This window comes from Lynx canadensis, chromosome C1 (assembly GCF_007474595.2).
Source record: "Lynx canadensis isolate LIC74 chromosome C1, mLynCan4.pri.v2, whole genome shotgun sequence".
Classification (NCBI taxonomy): domain Eukaryota; kingdom Metazoa; phylum Chordata; class Mammalia; order Carnivora; family Felidae; genus Lynx; species Lynx canadensis.
The window spans coordinates 210,395,863-210,408,919 of NC_044310.1; the positions used below are offsets into that span (position 1 = coordinate 210,395,863).

General features: G+C 38.9%; 1 protein-coding gene and 1 non-coding gene across 2 annotated transcripts in view; both read right to left on the reverse strand.

The window, feature by feature from the left end:
* Positions 1 to 13,057, reverse strand: part of LOC115519922 (SPHK1 interactor, AKAP domain containing) — a 122,174-nt gene that overhangs the window by 85,760 nt on the left and 23,357 nt on the right. The window contains 1 exon segment of the mRNA XM_032594125.1: positions 7,207 to 7,314. Within this exon segment, the coding sequence (XP_032450016.1) occupies positions 7,207 to 7,314 (108 nt within the window).
* LOC115522665 lies at positions 11,734 to 11,859 on the reverse strand. Its single transcript, XR_003971551.1, has one exon. It is a non-coding gene; the product is annotated as a U6atac minor spliceosomal RNA (small nuclear RNA).

Sequence of the window (13,057 nt, forward strand, 5' to 3'; positions counted from 1 at the left end):
CTCTGCTTTGACTGAGCTTCTCACCTCCCTGAGGATAACCACGAAGGCCCTCAAATCTCTTATCTCTCAACCTGCCCTTGCCAACAACTCCAACTTAAACACCCAACTGCCAACTTGACATTTCCACTTGGATAACTAGAAGACATTCTTTTCCATAGCACTATCCTTCTCCTCCCACTTCTGACGTTCCCCTCTCCTCAGTCTTTCCCCCCCACAGTGAGTGAAACTTCCATCCATCCGGAAGATTAAACCCAAACAACAGGACTTGTTCTTGATTTTTCGCTTTCCTTCATTCAATTGACTAACGTGTCCTGCTTAATATATATTATGTATAATTTTTGGAGCCTATTTTTTTATGCATAATTATACTGTGAGTCTTTATTTCCATGTGCTGAAATATTTTTTGCAAACCTGGTTTCCAAAGAATGCATTAATCTTCATGGTATAAATACCCAACATGTATTTTTTTTTTAATTTTTTTTCCAACGTTTTTTATTTATTTTTGGGACAGAGAGAGACAGAGCATGAACGGGGGAGGGGCAGAGAGAGAGGGAGACACAGAATCGGAAACAGGCTCCAGGCTCTGAGCCATCAGCCCAGAGCCTGACTCCGGGCTCGAACTCACGGACCGCGAGATCGTGACCTGGCTGAAGTCTGACGCTTAACCGACTGCGCCACCCAGGCGCCCCTACCCAACATGTATTTAACCATTCCTGTACTGTGGGGTATGCGAGATCTTTCTATGTTTTGCCGTCATATGCTGTTAAGTTCACTGAATACTTAATAATGTTTACTCTGTGCAGGCACCGTTCTAGAACTTTAGAAATGTTAATGCATTTAGTCCTTACAATCCATGAGATAAATACTATTAGCATCTCCATTTGACAGATGAGAAATATGAGTCACAGACTAAACAATTTGTTGGAGATTATGTAGCTAGAAAAGGGAGGTGGTATTCAAATCGAAGCAGCCTGACTCCAGACCCCACATTCTAAGTCAGGCTGCTGTGTTGCCGCAGGTGTGTTACTTTGGCACATGAACCATATTTTACATCAGTCTGCATGCAACTGCGGCTATTTCTTTAGAAAACACTTCTAAAAGTGAATGAATAGTCATGAATATTTAAAATGTTTTGGATAGCACATATTACAAAAGTTTTCTCCAGAAATATTATACTTTGTCAGTTTCCACTCCTTATGTAGGTTGTTGAGTGTCTTCTTAACTGTGTTTACATCAACACTGGATGTAACCATTTTTATTTTATTTTATTTTATTTTATTTTATTTTATTTTATTTTATCATTTTATTTCATTTTATTTTGTAAATATTTTTAAAAATGTTAACAAGTTTATTAGAAACAAATTCTGTAATGGTTATAGTGGATTCTCTTTGATAATCAGAGAGGTTGACTTCTTTTCATGTCTATTAACAATCGTATTATTCAATGAATTTCTTATGTTCGACTTTTCTCCAACTTTGTTATTGGAAATTTTACTTTTTCGTAATGAATTGTGGCAACTCTTAATGCACTGAGATTAATACTGTGAGGCTTTCATATATACATATATGCATACAGTTGTTACTTGGCTTTTCATTTTGTTTCTATTGTTTACTGAAGTGTAAACATTGAAACATTGGTGTCTACAGTTGTATCAAGCTTAAATAGTCCTACAAATAGCCATCTAGATTTCCCTCTTAATTCCTATTCATGCTATGAATTATTGGAAGTCTCATTCCACTTACTTAGTAATGCTTAGATATACATTGCAATTTCTTGAGCCAATAAAGAAAGTCAATAATCTTAATTTTTATTATGCAGCATTTTCCCCACAACATAAGTGATACAACACAAACTCAAGTTTCAAGGAAAATAAACCTGTAAAAACTTCCTCTTAGTTTCAAGATGCACGGGATGATACATGTATGGGCTGGGTCTAAAGTCTACACCCATAATACTACTGTATTATTTCGCCACACACTGTAGGTATAGTCCTTAAGTTATATCAAAAGCTCCATCTCAGTTTTGTTTATCACATTTCTAGGTTTCAGCTTCTTGCATGTGTCCTCCCGCATGTTAAGCCACCTAATTGCTTTGGTGGGAGACTTCTCCACCATCCCTCTGTGTCATGCTTCACCATAAAGCGTTCTAAGTTATTGGCTTCCAGAGACTTGGCAAAATTTTTTTTTTTACTTTTTTTTTCAACGTTTATTTATTTTTGGGACAGAGAGAGACAGAGCATGAACGGGGAGGGGCAGAGAGAGAGGGAGACACAGAATTGGAAACAGGCTCCAGGCTCTGAGCCATCAGCCCAGAGCCCGATGCGGGGCTCGAACTCCCGGACCGCGAGATCGTGACCTGGCTGAAGTCGGACGCTTAACCGACTGCGCCACCCAGGCGCCCCTGAGACTTGGCAAAATTTAATGGAACTTTTATTTCACCGAGAGTCAAAGTTCTCTCTGGGACTGGTGGATTTCGCAAGGTGCCTCAGGAGCTACTGCTCAGGGCAGGGTGCGTCCACACAGATCAGATTTGCTGCGCTGCCTTGCCTTACCTGTTTTATCTAAGGTTGGGTTAAGAAGCAAGCCTCCAAAAAGTTCTTCTGGATCAATCAAGGTGGGGGTACTAAAACTCCTAGAAATATATCAAGATGGAAGAACTTTTCTTGAAGAGCAGTCCTGCAGGAAGCTGGAAGGAATATTCTACCACGGGTGCAAGCTGAGAGCTCCCTCACAGGTGCAACTCAACCCTGACGGTACTTAAGCTGCCTCCTAAGAAGAGTGTTGGTGCACTTAAATACAGGGCTTTCATTTTGCTCAGTCTGGCTGATTTCTTCCATCAGCACTGGATTTTTTCACTTTTATGGGGGCAACCTTTAACTTCTTGAAAACTGTTGCATAGATATTTAAGGAAAATTATTGTGCAGTGGGTACCAAATGAGGAACCTGAACAAGAGTTTCTGCAGCTCTGGGTTCAATCCACATTATAAATATTTAAGCCCTGCACTGAAGTATGTAAAGATAAGGGGCATTGTGTCTGCAACTCAGTCTCAAAAATTTTAGAAAAAAAATCCTATATGTACACATGCACACAGATGCATACATACACACAAAGGAAAGGATGAGCAACGTAGTGAAACGTTAGCGTATGGGGAATCTGGGAATTCTAGGAATTCTTGCAATTTTTCTGTATGTCTAAAATTAAATAATTTTTTAAAAAGTTCCAAACTTGATTTTTAAAGGAAAAAAACACATGAAAAGTTGCTTGAAAAGTTGGTAAATATCTGGACTAGATAATGTAAAATGTCCCTTCATAGATCTATAATTATATTTTTCCTTGATCATGTGAGTCTAGATTTTTCTGTAGATCACCGTATCAAGTGGGTGTTTGTCTTTTCCTTAACTTATTTTTGTTTAATTTTAGAATAGATTCAATATAGAAATATTTGGAGAAATAATATAGAATAAAGAGCTGTCATCTGAGATATCGTTTTGTCATTGTTGCCACTGGGTTGCATTGACATCAGAGACCCACCGAACACCTGCCAAATATCTTCTTAGTTTTGTAATATCATGTGTGGAATGTTGAAGCCTGCCTAAGAACTTAATTTATTTAAAAGTTTAAGGCGAATGTAACACATTTTCAAATACTGTGATTCGTCAATTAAAATGCATGCTAGAGGGTATAATTTATTTCGAAGGTGATAGCCAAGTCTTAAAATGATCAGTAAGGAAAGAGTCTGACAGTAGCTATAAATAGAAATAATGTGAATTGTCAAGGTAATTTAATGAAGCATTAAATCAAAAGAGGATTCCTGATATAAAAAAAATTAAATTTGAGTAAATAGCAAAGGGTAATAGTGGATTAGAAAGCAACTAAATTAGTTTTTAATTAAAAAAAGTCAGGAGTCCTGAAAAGTCCAATCCCTACCCTTTGTGTTAAGAACCTCTATTAAGATAATGACTCAGCTGTTGGGTTTAGAAATTGGCTTCCATTTCCATTATTCTTCCCACATTTCCTTCTCTTAAATAATCAGGTTAAAAAAAAACAACACCCTGAAAGTTAATGTTAGTGTAAGGGTTTGTTTTTTTTTTTTTTTTTTTCCAGACTGGCAAATTAGAAAGAGAATGAAATTATGTAATTTGAAAGGATAAGTCTCTTTGGAAAAACATAAGCATGTTGTTTATATTTGATAGCTTATCGAAAATTTTGAGAGTAACTTGTAGGGCACCTTCTGGAGCCAAACTTCTGGGCAAGCTGTTTGTGTTTGGCACGCCTACTGTATTTCTGACTGCCTCAAATTACTTCTCATTTAGACTCTTCATTTTAGCTGGGAAATGAACGTAGCTCTCTACTGAAATAATGACAAAAAAAAAAAAAAAAAAACCCTCATTGCTTAAGGGTTGAGAACAAACAGCCATACCGACCCAAGTGCACAATGGGCCTCCAAGCCTGATGGCTCCTGATGGCTCTCCAAGCCTGAGTTGTCATTCAATAAAAATTTTATGTGGCCATCTTGAATTCAGAAGACACTGGCTACAAAGTTCTTAGTCCTCAGGACTGCATGTTCAGACACTTTTAGTTCAGTAGAATGGATACCAAGCCAATCTAATTGGAATGGAAAGAGTCGGCTGTTAATTTTGATCGGGAAGAAATGAGTTAAAGGAGCGATGATTAACATAGAGCCATGAACAGAGTACAAAGCAATAAAATATAAGCCAACTTTGCTACAGGCTCCTCAGATTCTGTTGTGATTATTGGGAAAAGAGATTTCGATTTGGGGTGATTTTATTACACTACATTTTTAAATGAAACTTGAATGAGGATAATATTTTAAATACAGTCGTTTTTCCTTTAAATTCACTTTCACTTTCATCCTTCTACGGAGAATTTGTTTTTGAAAAGCAATTAAGTACTGTTTCCCTGACCACTTTCTGGTCAGGAATCTCTCCTCTCTTTTTTTTTTTTTTTAACGTTTATTTATTTTGAGACAGGGAGAGACAGAGCATGAACGGGGAGGGTCAGAGAGAGGGAGGACACAGAATCTGAATCAGGCTCCAGGCTCTGAGCTGTCAGCACAGAGCCTGACACGGGGCTAGAACTCACGGACCGCGAGATCATGACCTGAGCTGAAGTCGGCCCGCTTAACCGACTGAGCCACCCAGGTGCCCCTCTGGTCAGGAATCTCCACAGTTCACCTCTGTTTCTCCTCTAGATCGTCACCTCCCTTCAGCAATGTCTAACTCTGGACTGTGTTTCTTCTTCCTTCCCTAGAAATAGTGACAAGTCGGAAAGAGAGAAAGGACTCGGACATTAAGAAAAAAGGAGTAGACGATTCTTTTGAGAGATAAGGGCTACTTTGCTATAGGGATTTTGACATTTCTTTTAGGTTTAGAGTCATGGACAATTTTTATACACATTTGTGGGGAAACAAATCTTCCAGTATGCCTTTTATTTGTGTTAGGTTTGTTCTCCTTTTGGAAAGAATAGAAAGAACTGTAAAGGAACGATGATCAGCTCAACTTCACTGATGTCATCGGACACTATAAAGGGACAATGAATTAGGAAAGGAAGTCATATGGTTTTAAGCCCAAATTTGAGTCCATTGGGGTTCGTGGGGAGTGTGAGGAGAGTTCTCTTCGCTTAGGAGAGCCAAGGGAAATCTTAAATCTGGTTATAAATTTAGCATTTCTTTTTTTTGAAGTTTACTTATTTTGAGAGAGAGAGCAAATGGGAAATGGTAGAGAAGGAGAGAGAGTGCGCAGCGCGCGCGCGCGCGCGGAGAGAGAGAGAATCTCAGCAGGCTTTGTACCACCAGCATAAAGCCTGATTGCAGAGGTCAAACTCATGAACTACGAGATCATGACCTGAGCTGAAGTCGGACACTTAACCGACTGAGCCACCCAGGCGGCCCTAAGTGGGAGACTCTTAACAGGAGCTGCTTGGATGACAACTTTTTCCAGAATGTAGCTGGATAGCTTTTAAGTTCCACTTCTCTCCCTTTCACGATGTGATTAGAGATCTGTATCCATAAATGCCTGTATTTTCTAACTCATCTCAGAAGTGAATTTGCAAAGGATGGATCACTGTCAAATTATTTGCCACGTAACCCTGTCTGTTTTCCCCAAAGATTTTTAGACACCAACTGGTTTTCTGGATAATGGATTAAAAGTCCTAAAAGCAGTGGAATCAAAATCATTTGCCTAAACAAAGAGATGGAAATAAGTGTGTTGAATGGACTCGGCTTTCCTTGTGCTACGAGACTCTATGGTGTGAAATGTTTCACATCCTCCGTCTGCCAGTTCTGGTGCTGCCCCGTTTATATAAAAAGCTTCTTCACCCCCATTTTTAGCTTCCTTCTTTTGTGTTTTATTTTTTTTTTCCCTTTTAACAGAAATTCTGGCATTCAACTTACCTCCAAGAATAGCTCAAAGCTGAAGTTCACAGTTTAGTCATGAGAATTACATTTCTCTCCACGTTGGAAATACTCTGCCCCAATCTCTGTCATTAAGAGTCCTACAGAGCTAGGTGATTTCAATTACAATGAAACATATCACTTTGTAGAACATACAGGAGGGAGCATATCTCCGTCAGGAAGGAGAATTCATAACACTGATTTTTCGTATCAATAATATGTGCTCCCACTCTACGCCTTAAGAATTTTATGTGTCTATAAGAACATCTCTTCCTTGAAAACGAAGGTTTTGTATGGAAAGCACAGCTCTAGTATATTAAAATGCATGCCTGTATATTTCCTAGGCTGGAAAGGTTTTCAAATGATGACTATAATTTGTAAGAATGATAGAATACTTTTACACAGTTTTTGTGTTGGAAAATACTAACCAGCAGCAGTTATAAAATATATTGGAAAGAATCCAAGAGAGCTTCCTGAATGGTCTTTTATTTCTCATCATACGATCCTATTTCAGAATCTCTTTCTCAGTCATTTTTGAAAATATAAACATCGTTTTTCCTTTTCAGAGAAGTGATCGGGTTAGTTTACTGGTGGAAATGAGCAAAATGGGAGGAGAAACATGAGGTCTGCGTGTTTTTGTGTTAACGGTCCGTATGAACCAGTGGCGTATTTTCAAAATGATACTTTCCTAACCTTGTATTTAATGAGTTATGAAACTTGCGTCCTTCCCAGGAGCACACCTGCCAGACTCCCTGCTTTCTCAGCCCAGACCCTGAGAGTTGTGTTTACTTACGGAAGCGCAGTTTTCAGACTTGTCTTCCACAAAACCAATCTGGCACGGCGTCCTCTGATTCTGTAACCAGTAGTCTGTAGACTCTAGCAGACTGTTGCTTCGAAGAACCTAAGGGAATCCAGAAAACCTTCTTAGTGTTACAAGGTCAGGTTTTCTAGTTAAACCGGTGGTTCTTTTCTGGAAAACCTGTTTTTCGTGTTTTCTTTACCTCAGAGCATCTGGATACTGGAAAAAAAAAACACCTTGCATGATAATAGCACCTCTAGAACATGTAGAATAGTCAACCAGGAGTTGGTTTTAGAGGAATGCAATGGTATTGAAACTGATGCTTCTTCTGTCATCAAGTCCTACATCTGGAAACTTCGATGATGTCCAACATGGGGAAACTTCCAATGACTATTTTGGGGTATGGTTCATTTGGCATTGAGGCTCAAAGTTCATTTTAGAGCTGGTGCTCTTGTACACTCTATGAATATTTTCAATCTTAAAAAATGTACTGTTTTTTCCTTTTAGTGCAATATTGCTACTGAAATGATTCTTTTGTATTACCATTTATTTTAAATTTTTTTAATGTTTATTTTTGAAGGGGAGAGAGACAGAGCGCGAGTGGGGGAGGGGCAGAGAGAGGAAGACACAGAATTCGAAGCAGGCTCCAGGCTCTGAGCTGTCAGCACAGAGCCTGAAGTGGGGCTCGAACCCACAAACCGCGAGATCATGACCTGAGCCAAAGTCGGACGCTCAACCGACTGAGCCACCCCGATGCCCTGAAATGATGATTCTTAAGCTTCAGCTTTGCTAACGTGTCTGTGAAATAGGGCTCAATTTTTCTAGAATACCTAACGTATTATGTCAAATTTTAAAATTATCGGGAATAATTAAAGTGCCTCGTGATAATCATTTTCCACTTAGAAACAGTACAGTAAAGCAAAACAAATTTGAATAAATGAATTAACAAAACCAAATATGATTTACAAATGACTTGTTTCTGGGCTTGGATTTTAAAGTACGGAAGAAAAATTCTATTTCTGAGACAAGACATTTTGAAGATGCAATCTCATGAATAACCAAACAATTCAATTTCTAATGTGTCTTAACATTGCCCAAACATTCCACGAGATTTTTTCCAACTTACATAAGATTTCCAGTGCTCTCCTGGTGCCCTCTACTTTATTAGGGTGCATGTCTGCTAATATTTGACTACTATCTTCACTTAAGCAATAGAACAGATTTAATCAGTTTGGTTAATGCCACAAAAATAGAATGGCACTTCGATTACATTTTATTTGTATAACAAAGGATTGTCTTATGCTATAAAGAGAAAAATGCATTAATTTTTGTCTCAGTTGTGAGTTAGCCAAATATAATTCTGACACATTTTTCCATAACACGTCTTGTTTTCACCAAGAAATGTTATTTGCTTTAAAATCTTCCCACTCGATGTTTATTATCACCTAGAGATGACAGATTTCCATCATTCTTTTCTAGAACAGCACACAAAAAGACATACTATGGATAAGTAGGTATTTGAATGATGAACTTGGGCTATGACTGTGGACTAAAGTTAGCAACACAGCTTTTCAGTTCTCTTACGGATTTTACCTGAACTGTGGTTCTCAAAGTGCGGGCTGGCCTACCAAGGGAACCCTGAAATCTTCCAGAGAGGCCCGTAAACAATTTCCATAATAACAGGAAGACATTACTTGTCCATTTCACTCTCACAGTCTCTTAAATCCTCTGTGGAGTCCTCCAGGGCCCATGTGACGTGTCACAGCAAGACCGGCCATGGGCCGAAGCTAATGGCAGGGTCTAGGTGCCTTCTGCCAAGTTAGACGTTAAGGAGATGTGCTAAAAATGTAAAATGACATCACTCTTTTCACTAAAAGAGGTGTTTCTTTTGAAACCAATTTAACTTTACATAAAATTTCATATTAATTCCTGTGTTGCTGATTATAGCCATTTTTTTTATAAAGATGTGGTATGTTTATGTATATATGTATATATAGCACATATACAATCATCAAAAAGAATGAAACCTTGCCATTTGCAACGACATGGATAAAGCTAGAGAGTATAATGCTAAGTGAAATAAGCCAGAGAAAGACAAATACCATAGAATTTCATTCCTATGTGGAATGTAATCATATGTGGAATTTAAGAAACAAAACAAAGGGGTAAAGGGGAAAAAGAGAGAGAGAAACCAAGAAAGAGACTCTTAATTACAGATAAAAACAGATGGTTACCAGAGCAGAGGTGGATGAGGGGATGGGTTAAACAGATGATGGGGATTAAGCAGTGAACTTGTGATGAGCACCAGGTGATGAATGGAAGTGTTAAATCACTATACTCTACACCTGAAAGTCCTATTACACTGTACCTTAACTGGAACTTAAATAAAAACGTGTAAAAAGATGCATGTTGACATTTAATGTGTTTATTGTTGCTTTAAAATATTTTAAAATAGGACCTGTCATTTTGAAATAAATAAATAAGTAATCCCCCAATTTTCTTAGCTTTAATTGGTAATTTGAAAAAAGTAAAACGTCAGAAAGTAAAATCCCTGTAAACAAAAGCTTTGTGAGGTCCCCAACACTTTTTTTTGAGCGCAAGGATATTTTGAGCCCCACCCTTCTCCCAAATTGAGAACCACTGATCTAGATTAACTTTATTTAAAGTAGAAAACGTCTCTTGCTCCAGCCCCCTCCTCACTGCCATTCACTTTTACTTCCATCACGGGACAGAGCTGAAGAGCACCTCTATGCGTGGGTCTGAGTTGACATCCTAGCTTAGCCATTGGTGGCAGAATGACCTCGGGCAGTCGACTTCAATTCTGAGTTTCAGCTTCCACACCTGTGGGTGGGGAAAATGATACCCACGGGGTGGGATCACGAGCACTCGGGGAGAGGACGGCTGTCACGCATTGTGGCGCGCAGACGGAAGGTTATCCTCTCAGTACGTGCTTTTCGTTACTATTTTTTTTCAACTTTTTTTTTTTTTTTTTTTTTTTTTTTTTTATTTTGGGACAGAGAGAGACAGAGCATGAACGGGGAGGGGCAGAGAGAAAGGGAGACACAGAATCGGAAACAGGCTCCAGGCTCCGAGCCATCAGCCCACAGCCTGACGCGGGGCTCGAACTCCCGGACCGCGAGATCGTGACCTGGCTGAAGTCGGACGCTTAACCGACTGCGCCACCCAGGCGCCCCCGTTGTTACTATTTGAAGCGCACTCCAAAGGGAAATCGTACAATGCCTTCGCTTGAAATTAGTGGATTGAAACCATTTCAGATCTGTGAAGACAAATTCTCTTTAGCAAATGTTCTAATCTAAGGTGTGGTTTTCGTTCTGCATTTTGCAGTATTAATAGGTACAGCTACTATTTTTTATATGCTTAGAATGTGCTAGAAAATGTGCTGAAGTTTTCTCTCTTTTTTTAACCTTTTAATTTAATCCTTATTGCAATGCTACAAGGTACGAGTTAAAGATAAGGATCTTCACAGAAATTGTTATTTTGAGGGTGAAGGACCTTGAGGCTCAGAGAGATTTGAGTTTCTTCCCCAAGTTGCTCAGAGCCTCCTGGCTTTTGATTTGGTTTTAAAGGCACCGAGGCCTGTGAATGAAATCATTTAATTATGCTGCCTTCTTCCTTAACCATACAGAGTGACTCTAATTTGGGGTATGTCTCTCAAAAGGTACGTGTGTCCATTTTTCGTGTGAATGTAACTACACCTTCTTATGGACTTCCATTTTAAAGCTCTTTTCCATGAATGAAACTCTGAGGTGACATTTTTCTTCAAGGAGAAGAAACATTTTATGATGTAAATTCTAACAGTTAAATTAATCCACTTGGCCTGTATTATCAGTATTTTAATTTTTCTTTTTCTTTTTTTTTCAATATATGAAATTTATTGTCAAATTGGTTTCCATACAACACCCAGTGCTCATCCCAAAAGGTGCCCTCCTCAATACCCATCACCCACCCTTTCCCCCCCCCCCCCCCCCCCCCCCCATCAACCCTCGGTTTTGTTCTCAGGTTTTTAAGAGTCCTCTTATGCTTTGGCTCTCTTCCACTCTAACCTTTTTTTTTTTTCCTTCCCCTCCCCAGGGTTTCTGTTAAGTTTCTCAGGATCCACATAAGAGTGAAAACATACGGTACTCTGTCTTTCTCTGTATGGCTTATTTTCACTTAGTAGCACACTCTCCAGTTCCATCCACGTTGCTACCAAGGGCCATATTTCATTCTTTCTCATTGCCACGTAGTACTCCATTGTGTATATAAACCACAATTTCTTTATCCATTCATCAGTTGATGGACATTTAGGCTCTTTCCATAATTTGGCTATTGTTGAGAGTGCTGCTATAAACATTGGGGTACAAGTGCCCCTATGCATCAGTACTCCTGTGTCCTTTGGGTAAATTCCTAGCAGTGCTATTGCTGGGTCATAGGGTAGGTCTATTTTTGATTTTCTGAGGAACCTCCACACTGTTTTCCAGGGTGGCTGCACCAATTTGCATTCCACCAACAGTGCAAGAGGAAAAACGTTGGTTAGATGCCGTGAAGTAGGTGGCAATACCTTAACCGTATGCGTGTTGTCAGGCCCGAGGGCCTCTTCCATCCTTGTCAAGGGGAGTGCTAACCTTCTCTCCTTTCATACAACACAGTATTTTAATTTTTCAAAGGAAAGCATACTTTTACATCTATTTGTGTTAACACTTAAAGAAATCCCTATTGTCAGCTTCTACTGCCCCTTGCCTGTGCTCTTTAAAATGTGGAACACCCATCAGTAAATCAGAGCCTTTGTTCACTCCGCACCATAACAATGTTTGAGATTTAAAAATGGAAGCATCAAATGAACATACCAGTTAATAATACTTTGCAGTGTAGTTTAATAAGTGCTCTGACTACCATCACTTCGAAGCCATTTCAAAGCTCACTCCTCAAAAAAGCAGCCACTGGACCTCTTCTACTTTCTGGATATTCAGAGCACAAGGCGTTAGGGTTGCAACAACATAGGTCAAGAAAAGAAAGCAACTGTTATTTATTCTTGTCCAAGGTCAGCCTTAGGAAGAGGACAGAGATCAGACACAAATCACTTGAGTCTTTCAGAAAGGTGGTGGCTGGATTGGCATGGTTTCCTGGTGAAACACTGAGAGGCAGAAATGGACACATCCAAAGGCATCAGCCTGACGCTTTCCACTGCGAGATCCCCACGGCTGTGATAGATGCTGTCTCATGATGGGGCAGATGTTGACGAGAGCTGGCTAACCTGTTAGATTTCTCCTGCATTTAACTTCTCCAACAGAAAAATGAGCCCAGAAAGATCAATCTGTCAAGTCTTCTACTTTAAGGGTGTTTGTACCTATTTTTAAAATAAATAATAACTGAAAATATGCAAAGACCTTATTCTGTCCTATCCCGGGAGTGAAAAAAGTCAACAGCTCTTTGGACCTGCTTACTCAGTGGAAAATGCTAGAAAGACTTCCCCTTTGGTTATTCCATATCCCTTGGACACTGAGTGTCTTCTCTATGGTAGAGAAAATGGCAGAAGAAAGAAGTGAGATTTAAAATGAAACCTAAATCTTTCAATGCCTTCGAAGAAATATTTTGAAGAGAGCTTTGTTTAATGAGAGTACTCGTTCACTATATAAACTTAAAATCTGAATTTTATTCATAATTAAAGAAATAGCTCACCTGATAATGTTAATGATTAGAACAAAGTTTCCCCATCTATTTCGTTAATAGACATAATTAATATCTATAGTATTGAATTATTGAAAAATATTCTATATTTATTGAGAATGCCCTGGGGTAAGGCCCTATATTATCTGAATTAAACCACTAGACATACAAGGTAGGA